Raw genomic sequence first — 19,246 nt, 5'->3', positions numbered from 1 at the left:
GTGCAAATAAAGCAGCCTTGGTGAGCACAAGAGACTTCTTTAAGGAAGATAAAACATCAGTAGTGTTGGTCTTGTGCGCAAAACAGCGTTTGAAACTTTCCTAACTTCAGCAGATGCCATATGAACACTTTAAAGACCTCGATCTCAATAAATCCTAAACGGAATAACGCTCAAAGGAAACCAAGCTCTCATAATGTATGAAGGGATGAGAATATCTCTCTTGAATATGTGCAACAGTCATAAAATGACTTTAGCAAGTCTTTAAATTTTCCCATATATAATTTATTTAGTAATTCATTTTTTTTAATCTATTAGCTATGTATTTAATATTAAACAGTATACAGTTCTTTGTAATCCTGTCTCAGTTCGTTGGTGTTTTGTATATGTAAAGTCGGCTGTTCTCTCAGAGGTCCTTGTTTTTCTGTTTGGCGGGGATGTAGGGCAGTACAGTCTGAGTGCTCTTATCCGAAACCGTCTGTGTGCTGCTGTTCCGCAACAGTTTTTTCCGGCAGCCCGGGTTGAGAAGACCTTTCCTGGGTAGCGTGTGAGAGCCCACCACCGGGACCTTCACGGGCGAGGGGCCCGCAGACGCCGTCTCCCGGCAGTTGTAGAGGCCCGGCGGGAGTTCAGAGGAGGAGAGCGGCGGTACCGGCGAGCAGGCCAGGGGACTGGGCTCGCTGTCCGTGTCCGGGGTCCCGCAGTCCCCTTTATCGTCCTCCTCCTCGTCTTCGTCGTCGTCGCAGCACAAGGCGTGGTAGAGGATCTTGTCGCTGAAGCGGACGCGTTCTCTGGTGCCGGATGTGCGGGAGGTTTTCTGGCTGTGCGTGGAGCTGGATGCCTCTTCGCTGGAGGAGTCCGGGGTGATGATCAGAGGTCCGTTGGGGATGGGGAGACCCCCGTTCATCTGCGAGTAGACGCTGGCGGTGGTGGGCCTCGGCCTCCCCTGGCCCTCGTCCATCTCCTCCCTGTGTGCTTTCCGGTTGGAGGCCTCCAAGAAGTTGCAGAAGTCCCAGCCGTCGGAGAGCATGTCCTGGCTGAGGAAGTCCAGTCTGAAGGCCTCACCCAGGCCACGCTCGCTGCTCGACGTGCTGCTCGCCGTCGCCACCGTCCAGTCATCGGGCTCCAGGTCGAAGTCGAAATCAGATGTGAGTTTGTCGATCTGACCCACCACCTGCGTGACAGAGAGAGAGAGAGAAAGTGATGAAATAATCAGTTTGCGTTCCTCGATCATCAAAGATGCATTAGCATCACCTCGCAGGTCAGTTTAATTTTACTTTGGTCAACTCAGGAGAAACCAAGCAGAGCGCTGAAATGATCCTGGGATCATAATTCATTTTATTAAACTGTTTGAACAAAAATGGAATTGAGTTTAGAACCTTTTGACCTGAAGATTGTCCGACATGATATTTGAAGCGAGTGTCAATATATGAAGTGAATTAACTACACTTATTTTTATCATTCCCAGCGTGGGCTTTCATGACCCAATTAAAAGTTGGATATATACAGCACATCCAACGATAAAAAGGTATCTTTTCCGTGTTAATCAGAGTTTTTGCCCTAACCAGCCGAGACGGCGACACGTGAAATAGCGTTTCTATTTCTGCGATGCCACGACTGTAACAACAACCTCAGGTACTGATTATGTGTTTTATTCAATGTTAAATGTGTCTAATGTGAGTTTGAATATCATAATGCGTGACATTTATAGCCATACTGAAAACAACAACAGATCTTGAAAATAAATGAAAGCAAACATATGCATTAAAACTGCGAACTCGATGCAAACCAAGAAGTGTTTTCCATGACAAAGATGGCATCAGTCATTCAGTAGGAACTTTTAATAATGTTAAAAACGTTTAATATTTATTAATTAGATTATGAACTTGTTCATTTCATTGGGGGTGTGATATTTGATTATCTTGTGTCTGGTGTTATATATTTATTTATTTCAGCTTTTATCACCTTAATTGTGTGTCCACACTAAATATTTTTCCTTTAAAAATCCACACTGCTGGACTATATAATAATAATAATAATAATAATAATAATAATAATAATAATAATAATAATAATAATAGCAAAAAACGTGTTTAAAAACCTTGAAGGAAATTGTGTCCATTTATAAGGCCTAAGTGAGTTTATTCATTATAACACTATTTAGAGATGCACAGTATGAAAAAAAGGATATTAATTTAGAAACTTACTAAAGATTATAATATTATGAAATTAGTGTTTTTAAATATTAACTCTAAGTGAATATTAGATGATGGCAAAGATAACTGTAAAAGTGTTATGTAAACACAGGGTAAATGAGGATGCACAATACATATCCAATAACGGCTGATATAAATCAGATATGGGACAAAAAATTTAAACTACAATGTCAGCCCATTGTCTGGGAAATAAATGTACATTTCTTTCCCAGCACGGGACTAGTGTTTTTTTTTTTTCAGCCTTCAGTCTTGTTAAGATCTACATAAACACATTTTGTGGCCTTGAGGGAAAACTCAAGTTAGCTTTAGTTCAATGATTCTATGATATGACTTTATTTCCATGAAAAAGAAGTCAATTTTGCTCTAAAACGACAACAGTAAACAGACATTATGCAGTTTCAGAAATCAGTTCATTGTTGATTCAAATAACAACAAAGGAATAATAAGGAAATAAGGAGTAATATCTCTAAATGCTCTTCAGACTTTGGTTTAGGTGTGTTTTTCCTGTCACTTTGAGGCATAAACACAGAAGGATCAGATGAATACACCCTGCTGGCATGAAGGATTAAAAATCTAATTCATTTATCCAGCACAATGACTCCAAAGGAGCAATTAGGAGCTCTAAATCCCTGATTACACCGCAGCCAAAGCCAGAGGAGGGCCTGTGTTTCCGTGATCTGCTCGCTGATTTAACAGTTGAGTTGCCTGAGACACTTTTTTCTCATCTCTATCTGTAACCACTGACTGAACGCGTGATACTATATTTAAGCTTAAACTGTGAATGCCGGTTGTTGAGATTGCTCCGGCGCTTCTAGGATGCAACTGCTCGACTACATTCATTCAGTGCATGCTATTCATGTCAGAGAGAATTCGTTTGTCACGACTTGACCTACTGTTTGAAGATCTTTTGCCACCCACATTAACAATGATTAACATTAATATGATGTCTTGCATGAATGAAACCTTTCACAAAACCTCTTTAGTAAGAGACGTCAGATGCATTAATCTAATTGAAAGCTAAATTAGGTCAGAAAAAACAAAGGACAATTAGGTTTTATTGAGTGACAGGTTATTAATGATGTTCCATCATCAGCTGACCTAGCCTGTCTGTCATTGTCCAGTCAAATATCAGAACTACAAACCATGCAATTTAATGTATATACAGTAGTTTTTATAAAACTACAACTGTGTTCAACATTGATAATAAGAGTAATGATGCTGAAAAATCAGCTTTGATCACAGTGATCAATTACATTTTACAACATATTCACATACGCTAGAAAACATTCTTTTAAATTGTAATAATATTTCAAATTTTACTGTATTTTACTGTCTCAAATAAATGCAGCCTTCATTACAAAAAATAAATAAAATGATTTTCTTAGTATTTTTGCCATGTTTTCCAGCACAAATATCTAAACATTCTTTATTCTAGATCTATGTGCTAGCAAAAAGTAAAATGACTTAAGATATTAAATATTGTTTTCTGCAAAATATATTAAAAAATGTCTGGTAATGGGGCAAGGAAAATAATATTGTTTTCCCTCTGAGTCAAGATTATTTTTCTTACCCTGCTGGCGGATATTTTGCCTTGTTTCAATCAAAAACGAACAAAATTTTATTTTATTTTTCAAAAAACAAGACTTAATTTCTTAAGTCATTTTACTTCTTTAGTACATAGATCTAGATTCAAGAATGTTTAGATATTTGTACTGGAAAACCAGTACAATTTTTTTTTTTTTTTTTGCAGTGTTGGCCAGCAGAAGAGACTTCTTTGAAACACACACACATGCAAACATATAAATATTCTTTCAAAAAACTGGAAAAAACCTAACAAAATATATATACTTCCTCCAAGTATTATTACACCACCTTAGTTCTGAGCCTATGCACCTAATTTCAGGTTAATAACACTGGTGTCGTAGTCTGAGCAGTGCACTTTCTGTATCTTACGCTGTTAGGTGTATGTGTGCTGAACGAAGGCTAGAGAAGCTTAATAACACACACTGAGGTGCTGAGGGTGGCAGATGAATTGCTGGCCCAAGGGCGGATGAAACAGCTTTGTTTACTAGATTACTCGTCCCGCAAAAGCAGGATTTAATTCAATCAATGTTTTACGGATAGTCTTGCACCATTTTGCAAACTCCTGTCATCCAAGACAGGAGCGTAATTTTATCAATATTAGGTCCGTTATGTCTCATGCCATTTTTAATATTAATTGGAACTGCACCACATCCTCACAGGAACAAGTGCACTGTCAGAAGAACTTATTTCCAGCTCCAAATGAAAGAGGAAGTGTGTCATTTCAGAGCCACTGGAGGCAGCAGACGCACTCTCTTAAAATAACGGTTCCAAAAGGTTTTTTTGTTTTTTTTCAGCGATGCCATAGAAGAATTAGTGGTCGATTCTTAGTTTGAAGAACATTTAACAATCTAAAGAAACTTCTATAAAGAACCTTTTGTGCAATGGAAAGATTCCATGGAGGCTAAAGATTCTTAATGGAACCATCAACTACACTAAAGATCAATTATTACGGTCACATTTTATTTTAAGTACAGTTCTCACTATTAACACTCCATTAACACTGAGAGAGAGAGAGAGAGAGAGGTTTCTTGAACACTCCTTGTCTGAAGATAATAAAAATGCAAAAAAAAAAAAAAATTGTGATAACTTCTAAATTAACTGATTTGAAAATGGTATTTAATATAACTTGTATATGTTAGATCAAGTAAAAATACATTTTCAAGATTAAACGGTGTTACATAATTTAATTACAAAACAAATGTAACACTGTTAAATGTAATTAGTTAATGTCCAGCACTGTAATTTAGTTGCAAGCAATATCTTAAGGTTTTGCAGCCCGTCCTTGACCTAACCCTGCAAAACTGTCCTTATACAGACTGACACAAAGCATGTTGGGGACTAATCATTAAGTTCAAAAGATTCATTCATTCAGGAATGAAACAAGTGATTGTCTTTATGAGTGTGTCATTAACACATTCATTCAAGCATGTTTATGTATATATACACACATACATATATACAGTAGATGTTTCAAATAGACCACTATATATTGTATTGTAATATACTGTTCATAATATACTTTTTTCTGTAGTTCATTTAAGAGAAACAACTCATTTTGTTTAGTTAATTTCCCTGGTGGCTTTTACAGTGCATTGATTGAGCAACGTTGCTGTGTCGGTCAGTTGTCATCTACAATTAACTGGGGCTGGAGAATATATTTTAACATTGTACAAATTACACACTTCACCTTTCCACCTTCCCCCTCGAAACCCAACACAAACTGCTAACAGAAACAGAAAACGGCTGATAATGTCCTTTGCATAATCATCTAAGCAGCCGCTTCCGTTCCTGCGGTGCATCTAACAGGCGTTCCTCAGGGTAAACAAAATCATTCAAATGAGCTCGTCTCGGCGATGCCCTCACCTCACAATGGCTCCTGAAGCAATTTAACTAGATAGCAGCGCAAGCTTAAAGGGTCTGCGCAACCTTTCTAGGTCACAGATGGGCTCGACGCAGCTACAATGAATCGTAATCCCTGCGCCTTTTCCCCGAGATGACGAGAGAGTGAGTGGGCTATGGAGTAAATTATTGGGTAAACAGATTGCCTAAGTGTAAACGATGAATGAACACATCAGGAAGAAGTCATTAGCATTGGGACACATTGCCGTTTTACTGGAAGGAGCACAATGAGAACCTGCAATAGTAATTACAGTCTATAGGGTAAAAATCACATCCTTTTGTTGGCCTCAGCCTTCATAATGGCAGAGATTGCAGCTGGATTATTCAGCTCGGAAAAGATTCCTCTTCCCACTCCGGTGCTTTCAGCTGACGCTCGTCTCACTGGAGCTAAATTATACACCAGCAGCAGCTCGAGGAAAACAGCACATTGTGGCCAACACGTGGAGAGTGAGAACAATTATATCTGGTAACACGACACCAAACTGGCCTTCCAAAGTTACTTTTCTGAAAATGTGTGTTGAGTTAATAATAAGATCGTATTTGGACACAACTAGCCAGTTACTTTGTTCTCCGTCAGTGAAAATAGACTGTCAGTGTGTGCATTAGTGGTAATTTTTCAGGAACTCTTTCATTAGACCAGTAGGTGGAGACAAGTGACTCTCGCTGAATCATTCATTCAAATGATTTGCTCAAACATACCTGTTTTGATTAAAAACACTGATTAATTCAGGAAGACACAAGTGACTGTCTTTGGCCCATGAGTGAGCCACTGAATCATTAATTCAAGCTTTTTTTTTGGTTGTTTGTTTTTTCTTTAATCACTGATTCCTTCTGGAACGAGACTCAGAGATGTGTTTCAAATAGATTAAACTGCAAAATACTGATGCATAAAAAAAGGAATGACACAGCAGCCATGAATGGTTCCTCACAACCAGATCACATTAAATAAATAAATAAATAAATAAGACTTTCTGTTTTTTTATAAACTGTGTGCATTTACTGCTAAAGTGCAGCATATATTAAAATGAGGCTAACGTATTGGATGATGCATCATCCAATATAATATTAAGATTATATTAAAATAATAATAATAATAATAAATATTTGTGATTGCACATAACTGAGATATATATATAATATCCAATGGTAGGTAGGTAAATAAATAAGAATTGACTTTATCTCACAGATTTTATGCCGCTATTTATAGAACTGGTCACAAATGTTAATATTTATATAAAAACCATTAATAACAGCAAAACCACTTAATAGACTGTTGAGATGAGATTTAGTGACCACTGTGGTCAACAGAAAAAGCCAAAATTTCTTATATATCAACACAGCTGTGATCACTTTGATCTTCTTCCTGTGATGCTTAAATATCTTAAAATAACAGCTTTAGTATAACATACGTATAGTGAGCGTAGCATTTATATTGTTCAGTGCTTTGAATAAGGAATTTGAGTTCTAAAATAGAGATAATGTTCCGTGTCATTCTGGATATTTCTCTGTTCATTCTGTGTGTGTTTACTCGAGCTGTTCACAGACACGCCTCCCGGTTGCTCAGACAGCGCTGTACGGTAGTTTGTGAACGGCGGCGTGAGCAGGATTGCTAGCAGAGCTCCATCTGCAGTGATTTGAGCAGGTAATTGCGGGTTGGTGCGTGTGAGGAAGTGTGGAGCAGGTAGCGGCGGCCGGAGAGAGGTTAACATTCCTGAGAGTGACAGCTGACTCTCTGCCAAAGCCTCCTGCAAAATGTCATCTGTGGCACTGATCCGTGAATAACACGCACTGGAAAGGCGATGCAAAGGCAACGCAAGGCAACTCCGTGTGGAGTACAGACAGAAAAACACGTGCTGCTGCTGTTTCATGTGTTTCAGCTAAACCCTGTCCTGCGTTGAGGTCACTTTCATTTGTATCGAACATTTTCACTGCGGTACAATCCCTAAATATACATATATAAAAAAGAAAAAAGCTTGTAATAATTACGATTTTTTAATGTTTCTGAAACAAGTCTTTAATGTGTAGCAAGGCTGCATTTATTTGATCAGAAATACAGAAAATACAACAATTTAAATAACATTTAAAACAGCTGTTTTCTATGTGAATCTCTGTTAAACTATAATTTATTTCTGTGATGTGCAGCTGTATTTACAGCATCATTACTCCAGTCTTCAGTGTCACATGATCTTCAGAAATCATTCTAATATGCTGCTCAAGAAACATTTCTGATTATTATCAATGTTGAAAACAGTTGTGCTGCACAATATTTCTGTGGAAACTGTAAATGCTGTTCTTCTGAACTTTCTATTCATCAAAGAATCCTGAAAAAATATATCATGCTTTCCACCAAAATAGTAAAGTTTGATGATGCAGCGTTCAGCTCCACAATAACACCGCTGTCCTATTGCAACTTCTGCTGAATTGTGAAATCCTGTGCATTGATTGTGGGCTTTTATAAAGCTCTTTGATAAAAAGACTAAACGAGACTTTGAGTGTGTTTTCATGCTGTCTTTGTCTCAAACAACCAGCGCAATCAGGCTACTTTATGGAACAGTATACAGATCAAAAAAAAGGAATAATTTCCATCAACTCCAAATCAAATCCAAATAAAAAAAAGAAAAACATTGAAACTTTAAAGGATCCAATACCTCTGAATGATCCATTATATAATATTCAGCCTCTGGCATGAATTTCCCCAAGAATCTGATTGAAATGTGAGCAGTAGGGTAACAGAGAGCTATTAAAACTGCCTCTCCATAGTTAGAGGCCGAATGAGATGATTAGGAACTGCAAACAATTATACTGCAAAAGTGTCACATGCTGATTTCAAAGTGAACCGTTGGTAAATATTTCCTTAATGTATTTTGCTCATGCAGTGATTGAGATTCTCAGGCACACGGGAATCTATTCATCGTCCTCTCTGTTTAGTTCACTTTGGACTGCATGCGGGATGTGTCATCCTGCTCCCTACTTTCTATTACTTTCTGCTGATGGAGTCTCCTTATCATTATAAAATTACAATACAGTATGATAAAAAAATACATAATAATAAATTGCTCGCTCTGAGACATCACTTCCACAGGTTATCTGGAGTCTTGTGCAATCATAATTATACAGTAGGTACTGCCAGTCATTCAAAATGAAATAATAATAATAATAATAATAATAATAATAATAATAATAATATATGTTTTATTAGATTATTGTAAATGTATTACAAGCAGTAAAAAATGCTATGAAGATTATAACATAAATAACTTTCTGTCACTGAATGCTGATATACATTTATAATGAAATCAAGCATTTTGTTCACAGATTAACTCTTTCCCTACCAGCATTTAAAAAAAAAAAAAAAAAAAAAACCTGCCAGCCACCACCATTATTTTTGATCACTTTCATAAAAAAAAAAAAAAAATAAATAAAAAAAATCAACACACTGAAAGCTTCACAGTCCTAAACCACTCCCTGGGTCATAATTTCAACAATGCAGTCAAAATCATTAATATGAGAATAATTATTCAATAAATTGTTGAGATGACATTCAGTGGCCAAGAGTAAGTTTCTTACAAACCGAGAAAATTAAGCCAAAGATACCATTTGTTTACAGTTAAAGTTTGCTTTTGTATATGCTGTCGAGCCTGTCTGAGGCTAAAGGAGTAAGTTATCGGCGATACTGTACAGTATATGTGCATGGAAAGAAAATGAATCCTGTGTAACACAGTAAGATTGCATGTGTTTTTTTTGTTTTGCATGGTTCTGTGTGAGATAGACTTCTGAGCATTAACGAATGATCTGGGTCACACAGACCTGATTGGATAGATGTGTCACTCATCCCGTGCCGGGGGTGTGAAGTGCGTCTTTGAAGTGCTCCCCCCGACCGTTAGTGGCTAATTATCCTGTCATACATGGGAGCACGGGCTCCAGAGTTCATTAAGCACACAACACACTCCTTTATATCTAGACTCCAAAATAACACTTCAAGCAGACCTTAGCACATGCTGCACATTCACAAACACCATGAGTGGGGCGATGAGGCTCTCAACAGCTGGATAATCAGAAGCAGCACAAAAACACAGCTGTATAATAGGTGTCAGTCAATGGCGGAGAGCTGCTTCGAATCCTGTGATCCGCCGCATACATTCCTCTGCCCCTAATTGCAGCAGAATTGTCAAAAGCGGTCATAATTTTCCCTCTCTTCTTCCAGAAGCTCAGCTGGCTGGCTGCAGTCATTTCAAACTCTGCTGAAGAATTATGGGGCCACGGCTATAGATATTCTAAGGCTATCTTTAAATATAGGCTTGGCTAACTCGGGATGTGGGTTTGCTGGCTATTAATGGCTCTGTGAGCAGTGCTGTGATACTGACTGGGGCACTCGCCGGGAGCTCTTTTATGTAAGTTGCTGACTGCATTACCTGAGGCATAAGGCCAGTCAGAAGTCAGATCCAGATATCAGCACATATTCAACACTATTTCAAATAGGGGTAATTTAGTTTAATTGATGTCATTTTTGCCATGTTATTACCAGGGCGCTTGCACAGGTTCTTTAGGCCATTGCAAACAAGTCACACATTAATTGATGAACACATGAATCACTTACATCTATGTCAGTCATTCAAAATAAAAAATCAAATCATTTATGACAGAATGATAATGCCATGCATGTGTTATAAATATGTTATAAACATACTATAAGCCACAAATTGCTTTTATGATGAAGATTACAGTATGTAACATAACACTTTCTGTCCCTACATACTGCCAATCATTCAAAATAAAATAATTGGGCTCTTTTACATTTTTATTTTATAATGCAATTGCATTATAAACTGTGAAATTACTTGTGTAGCGATAAAATAATCATGCACTTTACATTTTTAACAGTAATGTAATACATTGTAGATGTAATATGGTATAAATGTATTATCAGTATATTATACTGCTCTATTATTAGCAGTAAAATTGCTTATCGATAAAACATGTACGATGAAGATTACAGTCTGTAACATAACTATTTACACCCTTAAATACTGCCAGTCATTAAAAAAAAAACAAAAAAACACACTTTTGCATTTTTGACAGGATAATAAGGTTATGTATATGTAATAAATGTATTATAAGCAGTAAGATTACGTATATAACAAAACATCTGATAAAGATTATGTAACATAACTTTCTTTCTGTCTCTAACTACTTCCAGTATGCATTTCTGACAGTACAGTTATACATGTGTTATAAATGTATTATAAATGTGTTATGAGCAGTAAAACAGAATGATAAAATATATAGAAATAAAAAATATGTAACAAAACTCTCTGAGCACTGCCAGTCATTCATAATGAAATAATCATGGATTTCTGACAGTAATGCATGTGTTATAAATGTATCATTATCACTAAAATTGTTTATATTTGATAAAACATATGTGATGAAGAATACAGTATGTAACAAAACTCTTTGTCCCTAAATACTGCCAGACATTCAAAATAAAATGCACATTTGCATTTTCAACAGTATAATAATGTCATGCATATTTTATATATTTTTAATTTTTTTGTAAATGTGTCATGAGCAGCAAAACTGCTTATGTAGAGACAAAACATATACTATGAAGATTAGGTTAAACAAAACTGTATGATCACTACCAGTTATTCATAATGTAATGAAATGTAACATAGGTTTTTAGCAATGACTGTTTTGACAGTAATGTAATACATTGCAATATTAATACAAATATATTATTAGCAGTAAAATGTCTTATGTAGTGATAAAACATCTACAATGAAGATTTCAGTGTGTAACATAGTTCTAATTTCTGCCCCTAAATACTGCCAGTCATTTAAAATAATATAATCATGTACTTTTGCATTTTCAACAGTATAATAATGCTATAACATATGTTGTACATATATTAAAAATATGTTATGAGCTGCAAATTGCTTATATAGAGAAATAATCATCTACTATGACAATTATAACATAACTATCTCCCTGATTACTGTCATTCAAAATGAAATATGCAGTATTTGCATTTTATGCATTTTTTTGACAATATAATGTTATACATGTGTTATAAAATTCATTATAAGCAGTAAAACTTGCTTATATAGAGATAACAAATCTACCAACATCTAACATAACACTCTTTCTGTTCCTGAGTAATGCCAGTCACACATAATGAATAATTTACTACTGCACCTTTGACAGTGTAATGTACAGGCATTATTCATTTGTTATAAATGTATTATAAATGTGTTATAAGCTGCAAAATTGCTTATATAGAGCTAAAACATCTACTGCGAAGATTGTGTAACAAAACACTATGAGCACTGTCAAACATTCATAATGAAATATTCATGCACTTTTGCATTTTTTGCCAGTAATGCTATACATGTGTAATAAGTGTATTATTAGCAGTAAAAATGCTTATATAGATCTCAAATATCTACCAGCAACTAGCATAAATCTCTTTCTGTTCCCGAGTACTGCCAGTCACTCGTTAAGAATCATTTACTTCTGCAACTTTGACAGTGTAACATACAGTTCTTATACATATATTACAAATGTGTTATAAGCAATAAACATGCTTATATAGAGATAGAATATCTTCTTTGAAGATTATGTAACAAAACTCTGAGCACTGCCAAACATTCATAATGAAATAATCATGCACTTTTGCATTTTTTGACAGTAATGCAATACATGTGTAATAAGTGTATTTTTAGCCGTAAAAATGCCTATAAATAGCTGAAACCTCTATTATGAAGATTATGTAACATAACTCTCTTTCTATCTCTATAAATGGTGTGTTTTAGTGCGTAGGATGATATTCATGGTGCCCTAGTCATGGGTCGTGGGAATCTAGCAAAATCTCTGAGAAGCATATGTGGAGATGAAGCTGAATCAAGCTGTAGAAAGCTGCCATTCTGCTGTAGACTAAATGTTTGTGCTTTCCTCTGCCTGATGCCTTGCTTTTTAGAGAGAAATACAGTGTTCTATCGCATCAGTTCTGATACAGTCTTCACCATGACAATGTGCAGCACTATTAATGAATCAGAAGGTATACTGTACAAACGAATCAGCTCTGCCCATGAAAACAACCATTTTAGAGGCATTTGCGTTCAATGATGACAACAGAAGGCTCACCAATGAAAGCTGCAGCGAACCCACAGCCTGACTCTAAAATCAAGGGTTTTCTTCCCTATAAGACATCTTTATATACTGTCAGCGTGTGCTGTAGTTTCTTCCCTCGCATTGATTTAATCAGTGAAGTATGTGTTCACTGAACAGATTCTGAACATGCACTCAATTGGTTGATGCATTTGCTTATGGCAGTCTTTAGAGAAAGAATTGCATTTGCATCACATAACTGATGTTCTCTGTATTTTCCAAACGATTTTCTAATACTTAAATTTGAATATTTTTCACATTGCGACTTCACGATGCAGTTTGCAATATACTACATCCTCTGTAACTACCACTTTTCATAACCGACTTCTCTCATCTCTTTGATGAAACAGTGGGGAGTTTATTTAGACTACCTGATGGTGGCTTAAAGAGAGTAATTTGTACATTATAATGGTCAAACCTGCCTACTCTCAGTGGCTGACAGTATAATTGGAAGTAAGACAGGGAAGCACATTTGAAAAGACATAATAGAAGCATATTAGTCACTAATTAAGTCACATGAATTTTTCTCCACACATAAAAAAACAAACAAAATTTCAATCCCTTCATGTGTTACTCAGTGCATAAGTGTGAAGCTGTGTTTATACGTGCTTGTGTGTCAGAGAGAGAAACACACACAAAAGGGCACATGGGTAGTAATTAACTCTCAGCATATATAACCTGGATGACATACTGAAAATGGCCAACAAATTGCAAACTGTTATGCCAACTGAGCAATAGAAAGCCTGATTTGTTTTTTTGGCAGTAAAGCAATTAAATGAGCTTTCAGCGATTTCAGTCATTTTTGCTAAACACTAAAATAGACCAAACACTGCTTCACCCCGTGTCATCAAAGACATAGATGGCAGTGAGTTTTCGGCTTAAAATATAGACCAGCCTGATGTCAGTGTAAAACACAAAAATTCTTTACAAAACAAATCTGTGGATTATTTATATGAAATATGCTTCATATAAATAAATAAATAAATAAATAAATAAATAAATAAATAAATAAATAAACAAACAAACAAACAAACAAACAAACAAACAAACAAACAAACAAATAAATAAATAAATAAATAAATAAATAAATAAAATTATATATAATTATTTTTATTTATTTGTTTTAGGTTAATATTATATTTATTTTATATAAGCATATTTCATATAAATAATGCACATATTTGTTTGTAATAGGGTTATATATTTGTGTGTGTTTATATTTATCAATTATTATATCAATATTTGAACCCTTTCCAAATGTGTATGATTTTGATTTTTGAGATCAACTTTTCACTCTGAGGAGCCTAACTAACTAACTAAATAACTAACTAACTAAATAAATACATAAAACATTTTTATTACATGAAATAAAGTAAATGTTAAATAAAATGAAATAAAATATACAAACACAACAAAATTACTTTAAATAAAATCAACATGAAAGCAGAAAATCTAATACAGAGCTATCTAATAAAATCGAATTCATAATATACAACAAAACTATAATAGTAACAAACAATAACAAAAACTATAACAGCATCTTAATGATACTAAAACAACACTTGAGCGAAAACATTATGATGTTTATGATGAACAGGGTGAACTACACTTCTGGTAAACAAGTATATTACTGAGCTCATGTAGCTTACTATATAAAAATATTTTTCAATAAATCGGCTCTTAATAAATCGTATCATCTTGAGCATTAATGAATGTTTGCACCTTCACAAACCTATGCAAATCATACTGGAATCACACTTTATGCATGCAAACACCCAATTGCTAATTAAATCATATTGCAGATCCAGATGTGAATCTCAAGACACCTCTTTCAAAACCTTCAAATCCACAGTAGCTGATAACACGGTCATACTGAAAATGCTTCTCCAGCTGTAGACAGAAGAGAGAGACTACCAGTCTCTTAATTTTGTCTGCAGTGCTTGTCATTTTCTTAACAGGAAATGTTTGGATTTGGACTTTCAGCCAGACAGTATTTCCCAGACTGTGGTTTGCCCTTCGTCACTCAGAGGGCAATCTCAGGGCTTGGAATAGCATTGGGCTGGAGGATGTGAGGAGGACTCTCTAGTCTTATTCATAGACTCTGGTTCTGTCTGTGATACAGGCCATCAGATCGATGTTTCTCTGGCCCACACTGCATCTGTTTAAATAGCTTCCCCTTTCTCATTTCGCAAATCCCATATATCATTACCCAACAAATATAACTCGCTCTACCATACTGAAGTGAAAATACCAGCATTCTTGATAAATAAATAAAGAAAGATAGCAAGTGATTTATTTTTTCTGCTCTCGGAGCTGCTTTTATACAGCATGAAGCATAGCAGCAGCAAATCTATTTCCATTTCTCTGTCTTTTTTGTTTTGTGACTTTTCCAAGCTATCGTCAGAATTACCTTGACACAGCCAGGAACGGTTTACAATCAGTGATGCGGTGATTTGATGGAGGGCATGGCAGGACCTGCGCTGCGGAAGCAGGAGGAGACACAAACATTGACTCGATTGCCTGAACTGAGAAACACGAGTCACGCTGTTCAGTCTGATTAATCAAGAGAACAAAGCTTTTTGATTTTGTGTATTACTATTCAGATAAATCACAGGGGGTGTAGCCATTTAAAATCAGCTGTGTTGTGGAACAATATTCAAAGTTTATGTTATGAATTTTTATGCATGTTGAAAGGATGTTAAATGACTTATGGAGGCAGTTTAAAGGATCCCTCAAGTCACTGGTTATTAAAATCATATGCATATTTTGTTATGGGGTGAATTTTGTAAAAGCATTGCAATATTTCTGTGTTGGCTTTTCAAGGCTGCAGCATTTCAAAATGAAGTATGAAATTGCAAATGCTTGGACTTTTTGGGTTTGATTTTTTAATTCCTTCCCAGCAAATTAGAAGGCTGAAATTATGGATTTCCATAGTGTAGATTCAAATAATAAACATGTCCCTGCCCATATATAACATAATAGAAATATATATATATATATATATATATATATATATATATACAGTATACTAACATAATAGAAATCTAAATAGGTACTGTATATATTATGGTCAGATCTGTTTATAATTAAAATGGTAAATTAAACATGCACCTTCTATAACTGTTGTGAGCTGCTGCTATTTGTAGTTTCAAGGCATATTTACTGAAAAACATGTGTTGTTTAAATGATTTTAATAACTTTTGCAATTTCACAACAGTGCTTCTCTGGAGGTTAAGCAATACGGATTTAACAGCCTCAAAGTTAATTATTTATTTGAAGAAGAAATGAGACAAAAATAAGGCTCTAAATTGTGCACAACAAAGAGTTGCATCTGAATGTCTTAGACCAGATAATCCAGCCGTTGAACAATCTGTCAGCGCTGTCACATCACCCTCGTCCCAACCTGCATCAGTACATCAAGACTGACTAAACTCTTAAACACACATACATGTTCTCTTTTCTCCTTCAGTCATCCTCTTCCATTGAGTTTCTCTTTCGATCCATTCCTGCCTTTTCCTCTTTAGCAGGACCTGTGAGAGGCGTTGACACCTCTCTCAGACTCGTTAGTTTGTGAATCGATGGAAGTGGTGTAATCTGAATGGAGGAGTGGAAGCAAAGGTGAGTCTATTTGCAAACACAATCACAACAATATATCCAGAAGTCCACGAGGAACATCGGCCTGCTTAACCTCCAAAAACACACTCTCAATCAGAACCAGTCTGTTCAGCAGGAAGGAATTGAAAGGAATGAATCCTCTGTAAAGAATCAGATTTCCTTGATGAACTCCATACAGCAAAAACCTCTTTTTTTAAATTTTTTTGGCCAAAATATATTTTAAATATATGTTATAAACAATGAAGTTATGAAATCAGAAATATATTTGAAATTGAAAATGTATATACTTTTAGTCTATATATATATATATATATATATATATATAAACAAAAATCATAATAGTTCATTAAACACACACACACAAATATTTCAAAATGTATTTCAGGGTACAATCTTACAGTAGTATAATAAATGCAAATGTGGATACAATAGCCTACTGGACATCAAAACAAAATTAAAAATAAAACAAAAATTAAATTACATATATATATATATATATATATATATATATATATATATATATATATATATATATATATATTATTTTTTTTTTTTTTTATAAATGTGTTATAGGTTCACATATGTTATAGACAACAAATCAAATTCTCCCAATTCATTATTTAATTCATTTAAAAAATATATTAAAATATATATTAAAAAAAAATTAAAAAATTTTTAAAAAAACTTTAAATTAAATAAACATTTACTTTAAACAAAGGTTTGCATTTACATTTTTCAACTAAAAACTGGACATTTTATGTGTTTTGGTTGTTCATTTACACATCAGTGTTCTGGGGGTGTGAAAAAAGCAAACCTTTGAAAACGGGTTTAAAAGTGAAGGTTTTTGAAAACGACACCGTCATCGTCTCTGTGTAAACTACAAAAAACGTGAATTTATGAAAACGGTAACATCATGTGCATGTGTATTATCTGTTTAGTCTTTAGGCATGTGCACAGATGCGTAGTGTTTCTTTACAAAGTAGCCCAGTCATGAATAATACAGCGTTTTTTGTGAATTTGTGTAAATCATTTTAAGAACGTTGTCATCAGTACATGAAAATAAAAAAAAAAAAATGCAAAGGAAAAACTTGTTTTAGTACATCGTTGTCATGTGAACATACTGTACCTAAAATGTGCTTGTAATGTGGTAAATATTCATTTCATATAATCTAGATCTGAACTGTGATCAACTGTGGCATTGCAAAGAGTTTTCTTTTTTTTTCTGACATTTTTTTTTTTTCAAAATAAATAAATGATTACAGTATAATGATTAAAAACCTCAGTGAATCAGATTCAACACAAATGCTTCTCAAAGTCAACTGAGGTAAAAGCCTCATTTGAAAAAGATAACATTAATATAAGTGAACAGAACCATTCCTAACGTTTGTATGAATGCTTTCGCAATGTATTGTTGTGCCCCCCTTCCTCAAATATTATATAAAAAAAGGGGGGGGTCAAAATAGAACTTTAATAAAATAACAAAGCAAATAAATTGTATTATTTACAAATTAAAATTGTAGCTCTCGACAGTTACCTATGGCCATGACTTTGTTAATACAGTTGCCTAATTTATTTTATAGTCTCAAGCATTCAGAAATCATGCAAAAGAAAACCATGGTTTATTTTTGCAAGGGTTGTGATGTCCACACTTTAATGTTTATCATCAGCAGTTACATGGCCTTTTGTCATTTATAGCAAAAAGATTAAGTGAATATTTGAATTAAATGTTTGGCCAATAGCCTAAACAAGGATTTGATCCTCTTGTAAGTGTAGCAGCAGCAGTTACATGGCCTTTGGCTCCCATTGCAAGCATTTGTAATAACGTTATGTACATAAATTGTTTATTTTTTATTAGCCTTGTATTTTAACAGTGTTATTAACCAATGATTATTGCCTCATTGTTTTTATATAATGCATTTTAAGTCATTTTAAAGGCTATTTATGGCTTAGGTCTGTTTTTATAACCAAAATAATTTATTATCTTAATACTTCTTTGTAAATGATTATTTGAAGTAACAAAACCATGGCTAATTTGCAGTTACCATGGCTACAAGAACGATGATTTTTGGTGTTATTCTTGTTAAAACCACGGCTAATTTTCATAAGGGAACATGGAAAGTCAGAGAGAATATTAGATGCGTTGGTGGTGGTGAAATTATTTCTGACATTAAAACACGTTATTAACATCAACAGCCATTAAAGTTTCACAGGAATGTGCCTGGGATTGATGCTCAGGCTTCGTTTTTACCTTTAACAAATGATTTACAATTTATTTTAATAAATATCAAAAATGTAAAAAGATGTTTATTATAGTTGACACCTAGATGAAAAGTTTATAGTTGTTTTTATGACTGTAAGTCATTCTCCTCAAATGCTACTGACATTAGAAAAAAAAGTGTATACCAACATCGCAGTAACTTTAGAGACGGTCCCTTAATTTGTGAATTTCTCTGCGCCGGATTGCTGATGTCTTTTCCAGGGACATAGATGTCCATCCATCAATTATGAGCATTCAACGCAAACATGAGGGCCGAGCGGTAGCGAGCGCGGATGGGTGAATGGTGGTGCCTGTTTTTTTTTTGATAAACTGGGAGTTGGTGCCCTACGCAAACTGCATACTCTGCGTATAGGGAGCAGTGGTACTGAGCTGAATAATGATGGTACTGTCTTTTAGAGCTGCTTTACAGAAGATTCTGGTCTGTCTTCATAGCTGAGTTTCCAGAATTCAGTCTGTTATTTTCCTGTTTTTTTTTTTTTTTTTTTTTGAC

The 19,246-nt window shown here is 34.7% G+C and overlaps 1 protein-coding gene across 2 annotated transcripts in view; it reads right to left on the bottom strand.

Moving 5' to 3' along the window:
* Positions 1–260: 260 nt before the first annotated feature.
* insyn1 (inhibitory synaptic factor 1) overlaps positions 261–19,246 on the bottom strand; it is a 65,655-nt gene continuing 46,669 nt past the window's right edge. For both annotated transcript variants that reach the window (XM_042774771.1, XM_042774772.1), the window contains exon 4: positions 261–1,171. In XM_042774771.1, the coding sequence (XP_042630705.1) occupies positions 404–1,171 (768 nt within the window). In that variant the 3' untranslated portion in view covers positions 261–403. The remainder of the gene's footprint in view (positions 1,172–19,246) is intronic.

This window comes from Cyprinus carpio, chromosome A18 (assembly GCF_018340385.1).
Source record: "Cyprinus carpio isolate SPL01 chromosome A18, ASM1834038v1, whole genome shotgun sequence".
In the NCBI taxonomy this organism is placed as follows: domain Eukaryota; kingdom Metazoa; phylum Chordata; class Actinopteri; order Cypriniformes; family Cyprinidae; genus Cyprinus; species Cyprinus carpio.
The sequence above is the reverse complement of the archived record's forward strand: the minus strand, read 5'-3'. Positions and strand labels throughout refer to the sequence as shown.